Source organism: Copidosoma floridanum, unplaced genomic scaffold (genome assembly GCF_036245765.1).
Source record: "Copidosoma floridanum isolate Cflo_tuat_1 unplaced genomic scaffold, Cflo_Japanese_pri ptg000016l, whole genome shotgun sequence".
Taxonomy (NCBI): domain Eukaryota; kingdom Metazoa; phylum Arthropoda; class Insecta; order Hymenoptera; family Encyrtidae; genus Copidosoma; species Copidosoma floridanum.
In genome coordinates this window covers 10785522-10809132 of record NW_028321893.1, presented here as the reverse complement: position 1 = coordinate 10809132, position 23611 = coordinate 10785522, and the positions used below count along the sequence as shown (strand labels likewise).

The 23611-nt window shown below is 31.5% G+C and overlaps 1 protein-coding gene across 4 annotated transcripts in view; it reads left to right on the top strand.

The window, feature by feature from the left end:
• LOC106645143 (uncharacterized) overlaps positions 1 to 23611 on the top strand; it is a 420078-nt gene that overhangs the window by 77240 nt on the left and 319227 nt on the right. For all 4 annotated transcript variants that reach the window (XM_089592349.1, XM_089592350.1, XM_089592346.1 and 1 more), the window contains 2 exons: positions 14756 to 15208; positions 15277 to 15380. In XM_089592349.1, coding sequence (XP_089448475.1) covers positions 14756 to 15208; positions 15277 to 15380 — 557 coding nt within the window. The remainder of the gene's footprint in view (positions 1 to 14755; positions 15209 to 15276; positions 15381 to 23611) is intronic.

The window sequence follows — 23611 nt, the reverse complement described above, 5'->3', positions numbered from 1 at the left end:
CGATGCAAAATAAACGGTAATGTTGAGGAGTTTCCTGTGTCTAAAGTTATTCTTAGAATGAAAACTCTATTTCAAATTTTTTCTCCAGTTATTATTTCTCCTTCTATATTATACTGAAATAATTTTGAGATTCGTAAACGCGTTCCATTACGGAGTCCATCTGATATACTTAAATTTCTCAGTAACATCACTATTGTACTAACTTTTAGATTAAGTACTGAGGTGGTAATCCTTCACGAATATTGTTCAACATTTCCACCGAAAAATTTAAATAAATATTATCGTCTGATTTATCAAGCCCTTCATAAGTTGCGTTAGTTATACTGTAGTAAATTTTAATTTCTCCAGTTAATTTTTTAAGAATTTTATTATTCAAATAAGGGGTGTTCTCGTTATGCGATGTAAGTATAACACTATTCATCGAACAATTTTAGATATTAGAAAATATTTGAAAACATTTATCATTTGAGATCAAATTTTTAGGAATGTTAAAAGTTTTTGTTTCCCCTTCCGCAATTTTAAATAATAATTTTAAAAATCCTTCATCGTTAGAACGAATATTGATTTCTAATTTTTATATTTGGAATGAGTTCCATAAAAATGAAGATTTAGAAGTTGGTTCAAGTATAATTTTTCTACTACTGTTTTTTATCACTGGGAGAATCTGACAAAAATCACCTTCTAAAATAATTAATTTATTTCCAAAACATTTTTCAGTATTACATAAATCTTTTAACGTTCTGTCTACAATTTCCAATGCTTTTTTTGGAATCATTAAAGCCTCATCCCAAATAATTAGATCACTTCTCTTAATTTTTTTTGATCTGACTCGGATTCTAATGATGCACTCTCTGTATTATTAAGATCTAAAGGAAGTCTAAAAGTTCTATGACTAGTGATCCCCTTTGAAAGCAAAATTAATGCTATGCCAGTCCCTGCCATTGCCATGATTTTTTTATTTTGAGAAATAAAATAATAAATTAACGACTTATATAAATAAGTTTTTGCTGACCCTCCAGGACCATCTATAGAGAAAATATTTTTTTTTTGTTCGCAAATAATATGAAATATATTTTTCTAGTCATCCTTAAAACTTTTATACATCGACTTAAACATTTCTTTACTGAAAGGTATTTCATTATCTATTTCTTCTTTTTTACTCTCAATTTTTTTGATGCAGTTTAATTAACGCATCCACATGATTCATCTTCTAAATCTAAAATTTGGTTAATATGTAAAAGCGCTAAATTATCTTTATTATAAGGTTAACTCTTCAAAAAAAAATTTCGTATTTATTCCATATTTTATCACCTTAAACGTTTTCTGAAATTAAAAACCAAGAAAAAAATTGCCTCAATTGATATGGAAACATAACAGCTATTGCTTCTTCAAAAATATCATCGATTTTGTCATCATTGTCTATTAAACCCATTGCAATTGCAGTATCTTTAAAAGTTTTATAAGTTATTTCTTTATATGTTCTAATGACTTTGAACCATGTCGAACCACTTACTTTATTTAATACAAGTTAAAAAAAAAATTTTTTTATGATCTATTGGAGATACAAGTTTAATCGACCCATTGCAATATTTTTTATTACATTTTTCCTTTAAGATTACTATTTAAATTTCCGTATGTTAGAATATTGTTGTTCAAGAAATTAACTATAACGTGAACACGTAATAAATCTGAGGAGCTTCTAATTTCAATACTTGTACCATATTTGACGTTATGTTAATATATTTATCACCATATTTTACATTTTGATTATAAAAGTTACCTACTATGAATTCATAATAATTTTTTTATTCATTTACAACATTATTAATTACTAAAGAACGAGCTCTCATGTGGAAATCTTCGTTACTATGCAGAAAATAAGAAGAAGTTCTGAATAAAAAATTTCCATCCCCTTTCACGATAACTTTTATATTGTTTATTTTTAAAAATTTTACAAATATTCAGTTTAATTTTAAATTAAATTTGAATAGTACCAAGTACAAACGATTTTTCTAATTTACAGTGTGGAAAACTGTAAGTTATTATTTCCATATGTGTCATTGAATCTGAAAATAAAAAATTCTTTCTAACCACTTATATCAATTGATAAAATATAGAATGTATAATAGTAACAAAAATAATATAAAGTGTATGTTATTTAAAATTCGAATAATTTAAATGTGATTAAAGTGATTAAAACTTTTCGTTGTTAAGAATTTAATCATTAAAAAAATAATGTTTACCTTTTTTCTCTAAACATAACGGAGAGTTCTAAAAAAAACTCTTAACGTACCACAATAGTACCTTCTGGGTGGTGTGGAAATTTACTGATAAATGTGTAACTAATGCTTAACGATGTAGATCAAAAACTCTTCTTCCTGACGAAATTCTGGCCACTAACAAATGAAATTTAAAGACTCTCCTTTTAAGTTAGAACAGTAGGGGGTTGGCGTGCGGAGTGCGCAGGGGGGCTTAGTCCCACAAGTAGTTATATATATATATATATATATATATATATATATATATATAAATGGATTGGTGTACTGTATGCTCATGCGCGCATCACAGCGTGCATCGAGCAGATATAAAATGTATTGTACGCTGTTTTTATAATTGACAAAGAATAACTGATAATGCTAATTTATTTTCTAGAAACTTAGATTATGTACAGGATTAAAACAGTGTTAAATAGTGCAATATAATTTTAAATATTACTGATTTTAATAACTTGACAATTATATTTTTGTTTTTACAGTTCAATGAGTGATCAACAGCACTTGGAAAGCTTTTACTTAATGCGTCAAATGATTTGTGTAGCCATGAATAAAAAAAAATTTTTTGGATCGTATATCAATATTGAAAAGAATAAAAAAATGTTTTCTGTCACAGGTAGAACAAAATACTTAAGTACTCATTAAAAAAAAAGTATGAAACATTTGAAGTAATGTTGTAATAATAAAATTAAAAAAATTGGCTCCGAGTGAGATTATAACCCGAAGCCGCAAAACTAGAGTCCACGCCCATACTCTAGCCACCTGAGCTATCACAGAATAGGGTAAGAGAAGGCTGAAAGTTACATATATTCATCGTAAAGTTTCAAAGCTTAGGATTTGAATTAACTTCATCGTATTATTGCCGTTAAGCTATGTATTAATGGTGAAAAAATACAAATTACCTAATTAATATATCAGCGCAATGGAGCGTTTGGGTAAAGGCGTTCAGTGTATTAGTAAATAATATTACTTAGTACAAAAAATATTTGAGCGTACTGTGTCTTTGTGGTGAATGCCTTTACTTATTATGTAAAAATTTCACTTATCGTAAAAGTGAAGAACAATTGAGCGTACTAGTTTATTGGGATAAAGGCGATCGTTTATTTATAAAGCAAAATAATATGTTAATTGCGTTGAGCTTGTTATTTCTTAAAAAATGGAAAAAAAATGTTAATATTCTGACAATTATGTTTTTATTTTTATAGTTAAACGAATGATCAACTGCATTTAAAAAGCTTATCTTTCTTCCAGGAAGGAAAAGCGAGAAAAGTAATCCGCGCAGCTCTTTTACGTATGAGTGTACAACTGTAGCTATAGATATGTAACCTGTTGTATGCATATACATATAGTTTTAGCTTCTCCTGTCTTCATAACCGATGCACACATTTGGATTCTCATGTCTCCCTCACTCATCTTCCCTCAGCTTTCCCGGCAAGCCAAGCCTACAAGCTGCCAACCAATAGACAACGTGTGCATAGTTTCTCTGCTGGCCACGATGGATTAGTGCTTAAATCAGCGCCGAAACATCGGCACACTCTTTAACATAGGCACTGGGAATCTCCCTACTTATCTCTGGTGATGATTATGACGTAACAATGAAAAAACTGAGTTTTGTAGAAATTTTTTCGATTTATTGTCTTATCTGTTCCTAAAAATTAAATATTGTATGTCACTAAAAAGTGTTTATAGCATGTTTGCGCTAAGCGTATCAAAGCCTGTGTATTTGTTTTTATTTTTTGTGGACGTGGAAATAAAAATAAACAATGTTTTGAGGTATTTATCGAACAAGGAGGTAAAAACGTATGAACGTTTGGCAAAGATATAACATTGTTGATTAAAAACTATTGATGTAGAGTATAAAGTATTGATTTATTCGACACATTACAGATTATACATGACAAATTACATGATTCATGGTATATGATAAATTCCAAGAAGGTAAGTAAGTAGTGTTCTAATTATGCAGCTCACAAGTAAAATGATACAAATTAAAGGCTATACATAAGACGATGAAAGCATGCAAAGGCTTAGATTTTGCCTTGCGGAAAAACTTGAGATAAAGCGAATGGCACATATGCTCTGAAAAATGTAGGAAATTTATTTTTAATTTAATTTTCTATTATTGTATCGCAAGCGTAAATATGCACCCGTTTTCAAGGCTACATGCTAATGCACGCGTATGTAATGTAAGGCTTTGTGCGTATGCACGAGAATGCAAGGGTCCGTGCGGACTCGCGCTCAGATGCACGCGAGTGCAAGGGTTCGCGTGGACTCGCGAGTATATGAAAGGCTATGCGCAGACTTTCACGTATGCAAGGATTCGCGCGGACTGACGCGTATGCAACGCTATCTGCATGGATGAGCAGATGTGCACGTGAATGCTAGGCGACGTATGGGTGTGTACCCATATGCAAGGCCAGTCACGGGTATGCGTAATACACACACGTACATCTAAGTATTCACTCAGTGTGCAAGGATAAGCACTTATTTGTAAGGATGTTCCAGAGTATGCATGTATTTACAGAAATACAAGAATACGCTGCATATGCCCTTATGGTGCGTATACATAGTCATGTACATTTATTGGCAAGAGTGTCCTCAAAAACTTACGTGTACATGGATACGTGTAAAGACACAGTAGTGCAAGGACTCATAAGGATGGATGAGGTTACAAGAGGGAACGTGTGGCTTTGTAAAGTTACGTGAGTACACATCGATGCCTGGACAATCTTCTCACATGTCTGCTCTCGGCGAACCTTATAGTGAAGCTGTAAATAGGAAATAAACTTCAGCAAACAGGACAATCTTCATCAGGCAAGAGTGATGGACCAATCTCCACCTGGGATAAATTGGTGGAAGGGTTTGTATATTATTTAATATTTTAGAGTAGCAGAATGGTGAAATGAGACTTTAGGACTTTATTGTGTTGGTGGTCAAGTATTGTGATTGAAAAAAAAAATTTTAATGGTATAATTTTTTTCAGTTCTGAACCTTGACAACCCCTAACAAATAACCGTCTTTATATATTATCACTTAAGAAAGTGCAAATAAATGGTCCTTTGTGCTATCAACTCTTCAATGGCGTAAGAAACGCACGATACTTTTCAGTGTCATTAGAATAATTTTACATTTTCAAAGCTTATTATTAGATCTAAAACTGCATGGATTGCGAGCAAAAAATTTTTTATTAGAAATTTTTGTATTATGATAAGTGTGAAGAATAAATGTAAAATTTTAAAGTATTCATGAACTAAAAATATCTTATATTAATTACGCATTAACACACTAATGAGCTACACTCACAATTAGTAAGTCCCAGACGAATCCGAAACAGGGTAGTGAGTGTTTTTCAAATTCATGTTTAAGTAAGCGAAGTCAGTTATTGACATTTAAGTTTAAAATTTAAGAAAATACAGTCTTTTACTTACGGTTTTTCGTTGATTATTTTTGTTCATTTAATTTACAATACATATTTTTGAGGCATCAAATATATTGTTATGTTCCACTCATATTTGCAAGGATTAATTTTCTAAATGGTATAACATAATCAATTTTAGTTTAATATTGTATATTTACGTAATTCAAGTTTTTTTGCTATTTTTGTTTTCTCGCTTTTTTAAAGAGTACGAAAAATATTATGATTTTCAAAGCCCTAATCTTAGTGTGAATTTTTGTATGAACATTTTTTTCTAAAATTGATGAACCATCATCAAAATAATTTAAGAAAACTAAAAATAGCCGATTTTTAAGTTATTTTGCAATTTTAAATCATGATGCCTATATTTATCGAAGCAAACACTTGGGAATGTTATTTAAAGTATATTTCTTCAACCACTACCATTACTTAATTTTGTTTCCTCTGGTGCCCTGACTACTTGGTTATTGAGAAAATTTGCATTTTTCTAAGGCACTGTATATAATGTGTACATCATTTTACAGGCAGACGAACTCGCGTGTTTGCTCGTCTGCATTTGTGTACAAATAAGTAACTAAATCTATATCGTCTTAGACTTCCAATATTTAATATCTTTTTCTTTGCTGAGCGACCTGCAACTTTTGCGATTTTATTAGAAAGGATTATTTCCAGTACTCATTTTTTATTTTCCTGCGTAAGATTGAACTTCTAGTCGGAAAAAGCTATGATTTTCCGTACAAGAATCATAATGACCCATACGACCCATATAAAAATTTCGAACAAGCTTTTTTTGATTTTGATAGGCCATATGCTTTGAACAATTTATTGTCGAATCAAGTCTTTTTATACGATGTATTTCAACACAGTTCCAAGGGCTCAACTTTCAAAAAGGCGATAAGCTCTCTTCCACTTTTCTTTATTTTGTCTCCTCTCTTCTTAATTTACCGTTGTAAATTTTCTTTTATAACTCAAGATCAGAATTTATGAACATGCGTGCACAAATTTTTTTTGTGCTGTTAATATATTTGCATTAGTTAGGTATGAAGAATAAATATTATTATAGTAATATCATTATTGTTTGAATTTATAATGGTTGAAACATTATGAATTATCTGTTTCGTTGTAAAATACTGTGTATTATATTACTTAGTTTAAAATTCTTTGTACCTGCCTATTTTCAAAGACTTATGTTTTCTATCATGAAGCTTACTTGTAGAACTTCGTAGTTTCACTTCTGTCAGAGTTCCGAGATCTCTAATACCTTGCTTTTTTAAATTAATTACTTGACTTTTTTAGGATGGGAATATTAAAAAATTTTTGAATGCTTGATTGTTATAAAAATAAGCAATATATCAAAAATAATAATTTTGTGGCCATTCCCACATTAACAAGCCATGTTAAAGACCAAAAATAGAGCTTTGTGATTATAAAAACATGATTCTTGTGTTTCGTAAATAAGTTGTACCTTTATGAAAGCAAATACAATTCAAGTTGTTACGGGATTACTTATTAGTAGTATTTTTTATAAATAAATATTAAAAAGTTTTAAAGTCAAGCGAAAAGCAACGGAATTTGTTGATAGTAATGTAAAGGTTGTTGTAAGAAAGAATTTAAAAATGAGTATTAGTTTTGAGCTTATACATCCATAGTTTCAAGAAGCGGGTAGGCTCTTTAATGGAATTAGTGGCCAAACACATATGCATACTTATTAAGATTAAGAATTATTGCATAGTTTGTTTCATTAGTTGTCAACAATTTCCCTAAATTCACACTGACACAGCTTCAAAAACTTCAAAATCGAGAAAAGTCCAATACATATTTCAAATTTTTGATAAAAACTGTAATAAAAATATTAGAAAAGTAGTAGCTTTATTTAGATACACTAAAAGCATTAGTAATTTTAAGGCGTGTGGAATAACATTAATTTTTTACGTGTTTATAACACAGAGTTTTTTCACAATCTCTAGAAATGTGAGATTTCTGACTTCTATGCCTATAATACTTATATCAAAAAAGTGCATTTTGAACGCTTATAACTCAAAAACTACACTGCCAATTGTTCTGAAGTTTTAACACAATATTGCTTCGAATAAGATAAGTTTGAACCTCGAATTTTATCTTATTCTGACAGAAATTGATTCTATCACCAACTCCCTTGAGCAGTTGCCTTTTGACCCCGTACTGCTTAGGAGAGTTAGTGATGAATTCAATTTAATTCAGATTAAGTTTAAATTTAAGTAAAGAAAAACTCAGTGTCCAGTTTAAGTGTACAGAGATTATACAAAAATTATACAAAATTATACAAAAGAGTCGTAAACTCGTGAATGAGCCTTTGCTAAAACCATCAAAGGCAAATGCCAAGACAATGAGAGATAAAGAGTAAAGGTGTACAGGATAAGTCAAACATCTTGTACAAACCACACGGTAGAGCGGACCATACTGTTAAATTACAGTCGTGAAGGGATTAAAACTGATAATAGTGATGAGAGTAAATTTTAAGGTAGTGGACGATATTCATGACGACAGTGAAGTGGTTAGTCAGCAGGTTTTAGTCTGGCCAGAAGCGGAGATTATGGAGATTATATCGCGACGCAGGGATCCCAGTATGTATAGTAAATTAATGAGATGCTAGGAAGTAGTATAATACAAACTTATATGGTAAATGATAATTAATAGTAATAATAATAATAATAATAATATTAATCTTAATTATAAGATTAATCTTGGTTTAATCTTATAATTAAAAAAATCAGTCTAAGGAGGCAGAAGTTTCGGAAAAATTTAGATGCCTTAAAAGAAGGAAACTTGAAAATTGGTGGTCAGTCCACTATTAGTGCAAGAAGTATGAGCTGTTACATAGGGAAATAATGTGAAAAAATAGGTGAAAAAGAAGCAGCATGTATATGGTTGTAAGCAATAATGGTAAGGCTTTGTTAGGGTAAATAAATAATAGTGAGTAGTTTATATTAAACAGTATGGATGAAGGAAGAATGGGAAGAGTTTAAGGGAAAAGATACTTTCAAACTTCCTTAGAGGAAAAAAAGCAAGACCAGCTAGTAAAGTGGATCAAAAAGTTAAAGAAGAGTCCAGAAATATAAAATTAGGGTGAAGTTGGATGAGATTAGTTTAATATAACAGCATGAGTGATGAGAATAAATTTTTTTTTCTATATTATAGTGCTCTACATCCGGCTCTTAATAAAGACATCACTATGGGCACTTAGCACTTTGAAAAGGGACAAGGAAAGGGATCGGTGGCTTCCCATTACAGGAGGGGGATAGGGGAAAATTAGGCAATTTTTGCTGCGAGAAGGTCCCCTAAAACCCTCCTCGAGGAGCATTACGTGGGTGAAAAATCACATGTGAAAAATCACAGAGGTACTTGCCCAATAAGTTGCACTGGCCAAGAATCGAACCACAGTCTCCCGCGTGCCAATCTACGACCTAGCCGACTGAGCATTAAATCCAACTAAAAAATGTATACCCTCATGATCTAACTCTGTAACCTAGTTATAAGCTTAAAAATCTTGTTCTTAACGTTGAGTGGATTTTAAGAACCTTGCCGTAATTCAGAAAATTTTAATATCGAATTTATGTGTAACACAAATAATTGCTTAACAAGGGAGACACCAGCAAAGCCTTCATGAGAAAAGAAAACATTGGACACTTTTTACTTTTTTTTTACATCTGTAGCACCAGAATCGAAGTTAATTCAAGTGAATTAACAAATAATTTATTAACTAATTGTATAAACTCTAAACTGTTGATCAGGATGGTAATTTAGTCAACTTTCAAAAAGAAGTTATAATAATAAGGTTACATATGAAAGCTTCACAGTACTGGAAATCGTAATTGATTGTAAAAGGTATACAAGATGCTTGACTCACACTTCTTCGCTTGGTCTGAAACAAGCACTTAAATCGATAATTAGTTGGGAATGACAATTAAAAAGTCAAAAGTTAACGCATCGAAACACCAATTTTTAAAAAGTGTGGGTTTAAAAATAAAAAGCCTTAGCAGAAGCTAACTTGAATATTCTCGTTGGAGAGATTCTAACCATCTAGTCTGTTACCACCTTTAATGAGTCCATTGCGCACTATAAGATCTATGTTTATTAACTTCACACGTTGTAAATTTTTAATAGCAGCGGTGATTTACGTATATCAGTTCAACATAAGCACTTACGTTTGTCACGATCTCGTAGTTTCTTATAAGTTTATGCAAAATTAGTTAAATAAAACGGTAAGACAAAAGTAACACATGCTCGATTTATAAACAAGGCCACCTGCCACCTATTACGGTAAGAGATACAGTTCATAGAAATAAAAAGTGTAAAAATGATAATATGGAATCTTGCATAAAAATTGGCTAATACTTAGTCATAATCAAAACTTAATAAATAAGAACTTGAATCATACTGATATCCACAACATTATTCTAAATAATAAGGGGTACTTCGTTGTCTTCATTCCTCTCAATTAGGTAGTAGGTTTTACTAAACATCAACAAGATACCTAAAGAGAGGATTTATTTGGCTCTCCAAGAGAACAGCGGTTGGAGAAGTTAAAATTTAAAGTTGATATGATAAATTGTTTCTGTCATCAAGTTAATAAAATAAAATTGGTCCCCTTTTGCCCACATAATAATAAAAAATACAAAGCCAGATGTGCTTAATATAATTTGGTACTTTACAAAAAGTCTATAAAATGGAGATTTATATTTAGGCAAATCTACTTCACAATCATAGAGTAGATTATTAACTTATATGTTTTACCTTAACATATAGTGTGTTAAAAAAAACATGGTGTGGTTATTTACTAGGTACGCTTATTAGCCATCAGTAGGCTAAACAGCCAATCTGGAGGCTAGATCTTGCGGCCTTTCATTTTAGATTTCCCACCAATCAATGCATATAGTGCGTCATTTCATTATAGCTAGTGGTAACTGTGGCTGGTAATTAAAAAGTATTAAAAATATAAACAGGAAATTAATGAAACATATAGTTAAATAATTGAATATATTAAATACATTGGGTTGGGGAAAAAGAAATTTCGATTTTTTTTCATGTTTTGTAAAGCGAATTTAGTCATGTAAATTTCAAACACTATTCAACGGTATGTGTATCGTTTTATCAATGACTTTTTGCCAATTTTCTGCATGAACCATATTTCCGTCACTATAAAATTCTGAGGTTTTTGGGCAAAAAATTGAACCAAGTGATTTTTATAAGCCTTTTTTGAAGCCAACTTTACATCTTGACACTGCTAAAAGAGTTCTGCAGAGACCAAAACAAATGGTAGTCGGGCGGGGCAAAGTCTGGGCTATACGGTGGATGCATTAAAATCCTCCAGCCAAGCTCTCTTAATTTTAACTAAGTCACTAACGATATGTGTAGGCTAGCGTTGTCATGATAGAAGACAACGCATTTCCGATTGATCAATTCTGGCCTTTTTTTTCACCGCCTGCTGCAATTGCATTAGTTATTGACAGTAGCGCGTCGAATTAGTTTTTTAACCAAGTTTTAGCAGCTCACGATGAACAGTTCTTTCCAAGTCCTACCAAACACTCAGCATTACCTTCTTTGGCGTCAGTACAGGCTTTGCAACCGTCTGTGAAGCTTCGTCGAGCTTTGACTATGGTCTTTTTGGCACATAAATATCGTGCATAATCCACTTTTCACCACTTGTAATCATTTGTTTTAAAATTGGCTCGAGTTCATTTCGTTAAAGGAGCGATTCACAAATGGAAACTTGGTCCATTAAATTTTTCTTGTTAATTCATGTGGAATCCAAGTATCAAGCTTTTTTTGGTATCCAGCCTTATGTAAATGTTTTATGGTCTGTAAAATTGTTTTATGGTCGATTTTTAGTACCATAGCTATGTTGCGAGATAAAATACATTGGTCTACCTCAATTTTTTGAAAAATTTCATCAACTTTTCTAACGATTGACCGACCAACACCGTTCTATGGGTCATGGGTCATGAGTTCGATTCCCGGTTAATACAGATTTTTTCAAAAACTATTTTCATTAGAAAAAGTTTCTATGAAATTCCAACTGTTTCGAGGCGGGTTTTTTGGTGAAATTTTCCTTCAGAGTGATTATAGAGCTTTTTTCTTGCCTCATAGGTCTTCAGACGTGGGTGAAAGCCGAATAGTGTTTGGGCTGTAGGTAGGGATTAGAAAATTCGATGTCAGGTGCTGGGCAGATAGTGCTAGCCATACTGGTGAGGTGTGGTCAACGAAACAAAGAGCTTCTCTAGGAATTCTAATTAGCCTGGTCCCAATGCTTCGGCAGAGAGCGTTGGCTTAACTGGTGAGGAGTGGAGGTCCTGAATTACGTAATCTTCTCCGTAGGAAGGCTACACAGTGATAAGAGGACCCAATGCTTCATTGGTGTAGAGAGTGCCAGCTTAACTAGCAAGGTGCCTCTCCGGAGATATTTCTACTGTACCGATGGTGTGATAGGTATATTAATAGAAGATTGGTTAATGGAAGCGGCAATACACCTTTACACAAAGGTGATAAGTGGGTGCCTGGTGACTAGGCCCGTAGACTTCGCGGTAATCCAGTACTCTTTATTGGGTATATGATAAGCAAAAGATGCGTTACACATAGTTATTAATGTATTACATGAATTGATTGTTCAACTATCTGATTTTTTAAATTTGTTAAGAGAAGATTCCACCTCTGGTAATCATTAAGGTAACGGTTTTTAATTTAATAAAAGTTAATTAATTTACGGTCGAAGACTATAAATATTCATTAGCAAAAAAAATCGGATTATGTGATGCTTATGACAATTTATTTTATTTTATTAATATCCCAAATAAATATTATAATCAGTTGCAAATACAAGACAATCTTATTTACCTGAAAAAAGTATAAATCACTTAATACTGAAACGCTATTTTTATGCACATGCTGTGAAAGGACAGGTATCGTTCTTACATTCATGAATTACCTTGTTTTGTACTAAATTCTAAATGTAGGACGGAACTCTTGGATTCCATTTCTCATCAAATGAATTCAATTTTTATTCCTCACGATTCGTTGGCCCAAAGGCATGTACTCTCATTTGCAGTAAGCTTTCTTTTTAAATATGTTGACTCAAATTTATGATGTTATGTTTCACTGACTGATATAGTTGGAGTAGTATTAATGCGTTGTACAGTGAGCTGATGTGTTCCTTATTGATTAAATATCTACCTGGTGTAATGCAGTAGTTGCGTATTCTGATTTTCCTTTTATTTTACGTCCTTGTAAACGTCTTTGTCATACTTGAGTCTTTTGTTTGGGCTCTGTATTAAATTTATTGAATACAGCTTAAGCTTTTCTTTTATTTATTAAAATTTTTAATTTCAAAAATTTTAGTTTTTTTTTTTTTGCTGGGTCACCGTGACAGCCTACTGACTCAGTCGCAAGACCACCCACCCACCACCTTTTTTTAGAAGTGTATTGCCGCACCCATTTCCTAACTCTTTACTTATACCATACCTAATCCATGAGCACAGTGTGAGTATCTCCGGTGAAACACCTTGCCAGTTAAGCTGACACTCTCTGCACCAACGGTGCATCGGGTCCACTCGCCACTGTGAAGCCTTTCCCCGGAGAAGACTCCATATTTCAGGATGTCCACTTCTCGCTGGTTCAGCTTGTGATCTCTCTGCCGAAGCATTGGATCCAGGCTAATTAGCATCCCAGGAGAAGCCCCATGTTTCAGGAACCACTCCTCGCCGGTAAGGCCGGCGATCCTCGCCTGGCGCATTAGATCCGCTAATCCCTACCTATAGCCTTAATACTGTTTTGTATTTACTTAGGCCCGAAGACCTGTGGGGCAAAGGAAAAATCCTGGAATTACTCTGAAGGAAAATTTCTCGGAAAAACTCTCCCTGAAACCGCTGGGGTTACATAGGAACTTTTCCCGATGAAAACAGTTTTTGAAAAAATCTGCATTTACCGGGAATATAACCTACGACCCCTAGAACAGCGTTGTATCAGTAACAAGCATGCTTACCACTGAGTTAACGCCGCTTTTTTTTTTTAAATTTTACTTTGGACACGAAATCTAATTATTAACTAAGTTATGTCTTTCCTGATTTAATAAATTTTGTGAAGCAGGTAGTTTGAATTTGATGAGAATAAAAATTATAAAATTTTGATTTGCACTTACACTATTCTTAATAAGTTTTTCCTAACTTTAACTCCTGTTTTTGCCGTTAAAACTCAAATTTATGGTCCTTTCTTTCTTGGTTTTTTTTTTTTTTTTAGTTTTTAGATGAGTTTATAGTGGCCTAGGTTGCTTGGATTTTTCTTACTTAGCTTAGCTAAGTCACCGAACTAAGACTTACATGTACTTCGAAGACACAACTCAACTTAGTCTCTAACATTTATAGTTACTTTAGAGCACTTACTAAAAGAAAAAAGTTGTTATTTGGTACGTGCAGAGAGTATTTATACTCTTATATAAATAATCAGGTTAAGCTCTGATTCGTCGTTTAAAACCCCAACCTGACACAAGGAAAATGGTGGTGCTATAAGTATGCAACGATTGATGGTTAAAATGACTAATTTGTTACTTCTTACACGTTAATACTTGATGTCAAAATGTGTACAATATTCATTATAGATCATACGTAATAATGAATATTGTAATTGCTGATTGTTTATATTCATGCGTATGTTACTGCAAATTGACGTTGTAAGGTAAGCACTTAAATCGATTTTTTGAAAATTGCAAGCGTAGTTTGCGTTTTGTAACGGCAGCCTTTTTTAAATAAAGTCAGTTATAAGTTACGTGATTGCAGAAGCAAATAGAAAGCTTAATGTGTTGAAATCTCTAAGCGCTGGATTCTTATAATTTTAAAACGTAGCTGGGTGTTTTGAAGTAATAAATATTAAGTTTATGGCATGAGATGATTTCATTTGTAAATTAAGACTGTTTAGTAATATGTTCATCCAAGAAAATCACGTTCGTATTTATTAGACGGAAATAAATTTACCTAAAATTCCACAGGCGTTATACGTAATGTTTTGAGTCCACAGTTCATTTTTACTATAATTGTTTCAGACGAAGCTGAAATGATGAACAATTTATCTTTAAAACGTCATAAAACATCCATGGTTTTATGGAAGACTACCGATAACTTTGTGGAAGAAGTTGACGATAATACGACCGATTCTGACGATCACACAGCGACTATTGAATCAAATACTTCTGATTCGGCACTTAATAAACCATCTTGTAAAATAGATAATTTTGAAGATAACGCTTCCATGTACTACCATCCTGTAAGAAAAAATAAAGGATCTCGAGTTGTCAGCCCCAGTACTGTGACTCGTCAAAAAGTATCTGTAGATGTTACCAATCCTTTGTACAAAGAGCCATTTAACCACGGATGGAAACGTGAGTTAGTTTATAGAGCTGGAACATCGGAAAATCAGACACGGCGAATGGCTGATATTTACTACTATACTCCTGAAGGAAAAAAAGTTCGCAGTTACAGAGAAGTTATCGAGTTTCGTAAGTACATGGACTTTTGTCTTTGCAAGTTCTTGAGATACACATAAATATAATTTTAATTTTTTTAGTTACAGCTAGTGAATTAACAATTGACAATTTTACATTTTTCAAAGAGCCACTTGGAGTAAATGACCCTAACAAAGAGATCATTCGAGATGCCAAAAAAACAAAAGTTAGTCATCTTACTTGTATTTTAAATTACCGAAACACGTATGTATGAATGTATGTATGTATGTATGTATGTATGTATGTGTGTGTGTATGTTTTTCTTAGATTCTTTTCATGTTACTTGAATAGTGGTATGGCATTATTAGTACCTAATTTATTAGATATATACTTTGCAATGTCCCAAGTCTGCTAAGAAACTAACCCCCTGCTTCATTTTTTTTTATTAACAATAAAGTAAGAAACTTGTGTTTTTTTCTAGCATTTTGGTAATATCTTCTCTCTGAGGCGAAAATCAGTACAATTAGGTAAAAGGAAATTTGTAGAGAATTAAATTGTATATGAAATAATACGCATATCGAAACTTTAAATATTATTCATCACTCGCAAATAGCGTTCATAGTTAAAAAGGGCATTTTATTTAACATTTAATTACTTGAAATGAAAATCATCTGTAATCTTTAAATTTCAAGAAAATTTTGCACCTATTGATGTAAACAAGTGTACATGATCTTAAAGTTATCGCTTTTTAACTATTCAAGTCTTAAGGATCAACTGTTTTTCGAAGCTTATTTGCATAATGCAAAAAAGTTTCTGTGATCTTCTAATTTAGATTCTACTGGTCTGAAAAATTTTAAAATCAGTTTAATTTCAGCATCCTGTTACAATGTTTGAAAGAATGATTTACAGCTGATGTTATCACTATTTGTTTAACCATCATAGTTTTCTACACTCGTATAGAACCATGTCACTTTTTTATTTTTGAAAATAGTACTTCCGCTTACTTATAGCTAAACATCTGCTATTTTTTTACAAAGAGTATCCTCGGTTATTGAAGGTAAAATGCTCTACGATTTTATTTATTTATTTATTTATTTTTTTTTTCTTGAACAGGTGAGACATTATTTTTTAGGGGCACTCTACAACTTGTAGAGCGGAAAAAACATAATTTTTTTAATATTTTTTTAATTGGTGCATAGTGTGATGTATAAAAAAAAAAAAAGTTATTTAGCCTCCAAAATAGTGTAAATGTATTTATTCACTATTACTTTTTATCTACCGTAGAAAAATTCTGAAAAAATTCATGGGTGTAGTAAATTAAGTAATGTTCAAGCGGATTTTCGTCAGACTTTTATTTTTAAATTTTTGTCGTTACAGGTCTCTGACTTTTTTTTTATAAATGTATTCTTTTTTTTTTCAATAACGTGGTCCTCATCCTATAGGGCAATTATTATTGATGTCAAAAAGATTTTTCATTACCCCGACTGGTCGGATGGTCAGATAAGTACCTGCCATAAGATAAATGATGTACCAATACAGCAACATTTGAGAAACAGCCAGCCGTCTGTAAACTATTAGCACAATTACCGAAATACCCTTTCATTGCACCTATTCCTGCATCAGTAGGATTCTAATAGAAGTAACATTTGTAAGTTTAACTATTGATATGTCTCGACCTCATGTTAAATCTTATAATATTTAGTTTGTCCTTGATTTTCTTGAACTAATCGATATTGTATTCTGTTTATCGAGCATTTTACCTAAATATGAAATAGCTGTTTAAATTGGTAAGATCTTTTCAAAAAAAGTTCTAGATCATGTTATGTCAATTTTGAGGAGTCAAGCAAATTGTTTGAAATGATTTTTTTTAAATGGTGCCGATTTTTTTATCATAGTTAGCGTCTGGCGTTCTTGTAGCTAGATACTTTGTTACATCTTTTACACTTTTAATTTATCACGATCAGTCTTTTACAAATAACATTTTGAATGTTAGATGCTGTTCTACAATATATTTCAGCATCTGGAAGGGCTTGGTTTCTAAATTGATAGTGTGAGATTTTTTTTTTGTGCAATCATTTTATGTACAACCTGTACAACCCATCGAAGTTTTGTAACAAATCTTGATTTATTTGACTCTTCTGTCGTAAGTTGATTTCTTTTTTCTTGAATTGTAAAAATAGGATTACATAAGTATCGAATAAAAGCTTTGACACGTTTCTTTGATAGAATATTTTTGTTTCTGTTGAAAAGACCATCATAATAGGTATTAAATTTTTTTAAATCTTTTCTTTATCAGATGTACACCCTATCATCGATTTTTTTGGGAGTGAACAAGTGTCTTCTTATGAATACCGGATGACAAGCTTTAATCGGTACATCGATGATATTTATTGTTGGTCCACACAAGAAACAACCTGCTGTTAAAAAAGTTATCCTCTCAAATGGCATATTTACATATTCTTTTTCTTCTGAATCAGATAGTCTGATGCTATTGCTTTATTTTCATAGATTGTAACTTGATACAAAACTTAAGATTGATTTTTTTTATAATTTGGTTCTTGCGGTGAAGTAATTTGTTTTTGCATATTAGATGCTAAGGACGAAATTCTGCTCTTCTGAACTTTGATCTTAACTTGGTTTACTATGTGATAGTCTGAGGTTTACATAGTAGTTGTTACAAACACTTTGTTCTGACTAAATTGAAAAACTATACAATTTGAAAAAACTGTTCAGCCTCTTCGTTCATTCTTATCGTTTTTCCTTATTCTCTATCTTTACGTAGCCAATATTGGCATTTTCATTATTTTTTTATCGTGTAATTTTAGTATTTTATTTGGGGGTTCTTCATGTACCGGATCTATTTTGATTAGTTATGAGTAATGCATTTATCAACATCGCAAAACTCTAGTCTATGTTAATTTTTAATAAGTGTTAGTTGAAAATTATTCTAAAACTAGCAAAGGAATATGCATACGTTTCAAATATTGTCTCAAAAATTAAGCTGTTTGTCTAGATGCCACTACTGGCTTCCGTCTACGTAACGAAAACGAAAGGTCGTACGTTTTTTTATTGAGCCACAAGTAAAACCTAGTAAAGTTACTTCTTGAAAATGGACATTTTGGAAAAAAAGAACAAAATACCGCTTTATTGTCAACATACTACTTTAGAATAGTAAACAAAAAGCTACATGGTTGAATAGAATGTAATTTTAAGTATACAGTATTATAGAGAGATTAAAACTTTGAACATGTAATGCCATTGTCATGATAAAATAAACAGGGACATGAATAGAAATGAAAATGAAAATAACATTGAGTAATATGTCTATAAAGTATAGGTCAGGTTAGGTTATGTTAGGAACAACGCGCTGTTATTTCTGTATTTTTGCTATGTAGATGTATTAACTAATGTTATACTTATGCTTGTTCTTTTTGCTTTTATCGTAAAAATTTCCCTTGTTTTACTATCTTAGCTTACAGGTACGCTTGATTTCCATCGTTCGATTGTTTCGATTATTTCATCTGTTTATTGCTTTATTCGTGTGTTTACTTGGTACGACTTTTGTTTACAAATAAAAATTAGGGAACTTAACAACCGGCCCTAACAAACCTAACAACCGAACGCTCCCTATATGGGTTATGAATATAAATACAACAAGTAGTATTACGTTTCTGCATTTTGTTCCTGCTATTTGTATACTAGCATAAGATATGCATTTAATCTAAAAAAGGCCGAAATCAGAGTATTAGTAAGAAACGAAAGTGTTAAGAATTAAGAACACTAAGCACATAAACGCTGCAATAGCACTGAAATAGTAGATGCCCCAAACTGTTACTACTGCACTGGTCATAACAGCTGCAGACCACGGGTAGATACATGCGGCATACGGTGAGCGAATTTTCTTTTTTTTGTATAAAGATCGTAAATTTTGAGACAGGATACAGATATCACCATAATTTTTTTAATTATTCTATAGATGATAAGACTAAGTATACTAAAAAACTATAGGCTATGGCATAATACTATAAACAATTACAATTTGTCATAATTATTAAAAAAATTATTAGGAAAAAGATTCTTCATAAAATATATTTTTAATACAATTTCCTTAAAACTTTCCGTGGAACAGTTTTTAGGGTCGCTTATTACAAATCTAAGGTTAGGTTTTGTAAATTCAAAATTGCTCATCCAATATGGTGGACGAAAATCGAGAATTTTGATTGTTAAAGTTGTCATTGTTAGAGGTTCTTGTAAAAAATTGAAGGTAAAACTCGTTATTTATAAAATTGCCAAGTTAGTAAAGTTGATTTTATAAATTAAATGTAAAATTGAAATTTAATAAATTTCTACATTTTATTGATGCATATCAGTATGTCCTGATAAGTGTGAATGTAAAAGTAAAGATAAAGTAATTCTCAATATACTATGTCTCTTCTATATTCTATCTAGTGTATGTAGATAAAAAGTTAAGGTTTGATATTAGATGATTGGAATTATTAACTGCTTTTTTTATTGTACAGACAAAATTGAACTATCCAAATATTTGTTGAGACGTTAATACATGAATGTATTTTTTCTTTGATTGCAGATTATTGTATAGCAAGGTACATCAAAAAAAAAAAAAAAAATATATAAAATAACTGCATTTTTCCCGCTATAAAAATTGAAAAAATATAATTTTATGAAGCCACCCCCTTACTGCGTCATGATCAAAATCATGTTTTGAAGCTAAAATAATTTTTTTATAGGTTCTATTAATAATCAATGATTGCTGAATAATTTCTACTAATAACTAGTTATTTTTAGTAAACTCATAAATTTTTTCATATTTTTTCGTTGATTACGACGTGACAAAAAGTATAAGACTCGAAGAAAAAAAAATCAAGAGCATTTCACCCTCAATAACCAAAAATACCTAAAAAAAAAAAAATAATTATTGTTGTAGCATGCTTTCAAACCAAGATAATTTTTTTTCTAACAACTCGTCTGTGCTTATTTATCAACCGATTGAGCTGTTATTTACACATGTTGCAGCTAAGATCATAAGTTTCAATGATAAATTTGAATTTAGAATTTTTTAGATCAGTAGAATCTAAATAAGATAACAAAAACTTTTGTGCATTATGCAACTAAGCTTCGAAAAAAAATTTGATCTTTAAAACCCAAATAGTTCAAATGCGTTGGTCTTGCAATTTAGTAAACTTCTTTGCATCAGTAGTTGCAACTTCAAAAAAAAATTTAAGCTTGCACATGATTTTAATTTTGAGTTATTAAATGTTGAACAAAACGTGCTTTTCTAACTTAAAACTCATTTTGCGAGTGATCAATGACATTTAAAATTTTACTATGCATCTTGTTTTATATATAATTTAATTCTCTACAAGTTTCCTATGACCTGTATGTACCGGTTTTTGTCTCAGAGAGGAGATATTACCAAAATACTAGAAAAAAAAACTCAGTTTTTTTACTTTATTGTTGATTAAAAAAAAAAAAAAAAAAAAAAAAAAAAAAAAAAAAAAAAAAAAAAAAAAAAAAAAAAAAAAAAAAATGAAGCAGGGGGTCAGTTCCTTAGAAAACTTAGGGCATTGTTACATGCACGTAAACCGATTACGCAGTGAAACTGGATCGAAGCAAAAAAAACCCATTTTACCTACCTTTTTTATATCTAACGTCTAGGCTAACGTTTCTACTATCTTATCTATATTTGCTTTTGTAACAAAGTGCACATGAGTGTCCTTACTCTTCTAGTCAATATTTATTTACAAACTTTGTATTGCGTAATATTATTTGTGTTATTTTACGAACACTGTCATCCTTACGTAAACAACTATTTTAAAACTTGTTTAGTTTTATAGTATTTGTGTTGCTTAGAAGAGTTGAAGTTATTCATTTTAATTTTATTCTTTTAATATCCTATAACTTATATTTTTCTATTACTTATGTCATTGATATACGTTCTTGTAGATATAATACTTTCTTTAAAACTATTGTAAAACTTTTTTTTTCTAAACTCTACGACTCATTTATGATTCATGTAACCTTCAACAAACTTTTTATTTTAATTTTATAAGTATAAAGATAAATATTGTTATCTATTGATTTCTAAAAAATTTTATAATATTTCCTTACTAATTATTTTTGTCAGTAAAATTCCAGCTTCATAACTTATCTAAATCACTCTCGTATGCTTTTTACATTCTGATCTTTCTAGCCGTTTCTAAATGTTTGTCTGACGAGAAATAATACTTTTTACCAGATAATTAAATAGGGTTATTTTCCTCGTAAATTTTTTGGTTTTGTTTTATTTTTTCACCATTATCATTGTTTCATTGTAAATTAGGAATAACCTTTTTATTAAACTATTGCTAACGTACATTTTTCTGTCATTACTTAAAGCTTCTCTTGTTTGATTTCATTAGTATTTTCTTTTGCATCTATAAATGCTGCAGATTTTTTTGCTCTATTAGTTGTTGACAATGCAGAGATACCTCTTTATTTTATCCTTTAAAACACATCACTCTTGGACACCATCTTTTGTCAATTCCTACTATGAGTTGCCTGAAACATTTTTTTATTTTTCTTGTGAAAGTTCATTTTTTTGTAATTTGTTTCTTTACCTAACGTGCCTCGCTTTGAGTCGTAATTCTTATGAGTCGTACTTTCTACAACAAAGAACTTGAATATTTTTTTTTTCGATAGTAAATGGTACCTTCAGTAAAACCAATAAATAATCGAGTACATCGTTCACAAGGTGGCTGCTATAGGGTCCGTAATTCAATAAAAACTTTTTAGCTGTTGATTTTTGATAGGTACACTTTTTGTAACAAAATTACATGCACTATTAAAAAATTGCCAGAAAAGTGCTGGGAAAGATAATTGTGACAATTCTTAGATTTTTTGAGGCACCAAGAGTAAAATCTACGTTCTTGGCACATGGATACTTACAAAAATAATTCAAGCAATCATAAAAAAGATCAGTAGATACTGATGCGTACAACTATTATACCGTAATGTATTTTTTCAGTGTAAAACTTGAATTATTATATAAAATAAAACACTTCAGTGTACAGCTAATATTTTAGTACTCACCTAATGTTACTTAATCGACAACTACTACTAGTCAAATCGCTACAAAAATGTTAACTTTTCATTTTAAGCTATCACAAAAACTCAGGATTCCCACGAGTGCTAATATATAAAGACACTTTGTCGCACTTGAATATATTGTTGCTAATAATTATGGTCGTAGAAAAAAAAAACTTTAGAAGCGATCAAGCTACACACAACTATTATTTTTCTGAAACTTTACTTAAGTGTAAGTTAGACCTCAATCAAATAGAATAAGCATAGACTAAACAATTACATAGCAAGCACGTAGTAATTTTCTAATTGTCTGAAACCTAGTGGGCTCCTGATGGGTATTTGCAGGTACTTAACGGGCACTTGGCGATTACTTGGCAGGCACTTAGTAGATAGTTCATAGGAATTTTGGGGTACTTTAGAGGCACTTGGTGGGTACTTGTCAAGAACTTGAGGAATGGAAGGTACTTGGTGGATACTGGACGGGTACCTGAAGGTTACTTGATGGGTACTCGACCAGCACTTGGCTAGCACTTCACGGTCACTTGATGGACAGCGGGTGGTGGTGGGTTCTTAACAGGAACTTGTTTGACATTACGGTCCGTCAAGTTACCTCTTCATTGTTCGAAACTTGGTGGATAATTAGGAGGAACTAAGTGGGTACTTGGCAGGTATTTGGTGATTTTTTGACAAGCACTTGGCAGGTACTACAACTTTCCAAGTATCCGTAACCCGTCAAGCACCCACCGCTTGCCAAGTGCCCGTCAGGTATCCGCCAATTTTCTGTTATCTACCAGCCAAGTACTTGCCGAATACTTACTATCTGAAGTTTTTGTCTTTTACCACCATAATTATTGGCAAAAATTTTTTTAAGTTGTGTCAAATTTCGTTATAAGTTAGCATTCATCGAAATCCTTAGTTGCTATGAAAGCTTAGTATAAAAGTTGACGACTTTCTAGCGTGTTGACAAGTGTTAGTTGTTAATTATGTAAATTTAAGAGAGTATTAAAATGTTAGTCGATCGACAACGTGCTTCATTTCAAATTATAATGAAGGTCTTACGATGACAAAGATATCTTACGCTGAGATAGTTGTTTCAGAGTGAGAGTGTTGTACAAATCAGTAACTGCACACTTTGCAACCATTTGATAGCGCCACTGGTTAGTCGTTAAATTTGCACTTCTAAGCTTCTTACCGGCTAAAGTTCGTTGCTTTGCAGTTGTTTATCCACACTGAAAAACACTTTGTGGGAACCCGTATTACCCAAAAATCGTTTTAAATGGGCCAAAATTTTTCAATCTTGTAACGGGCCTTGTTTAAAATTATTTATATCCATACAGTTTCTGGCAATAGAATTTTAGTGGCATTTTACTAAGT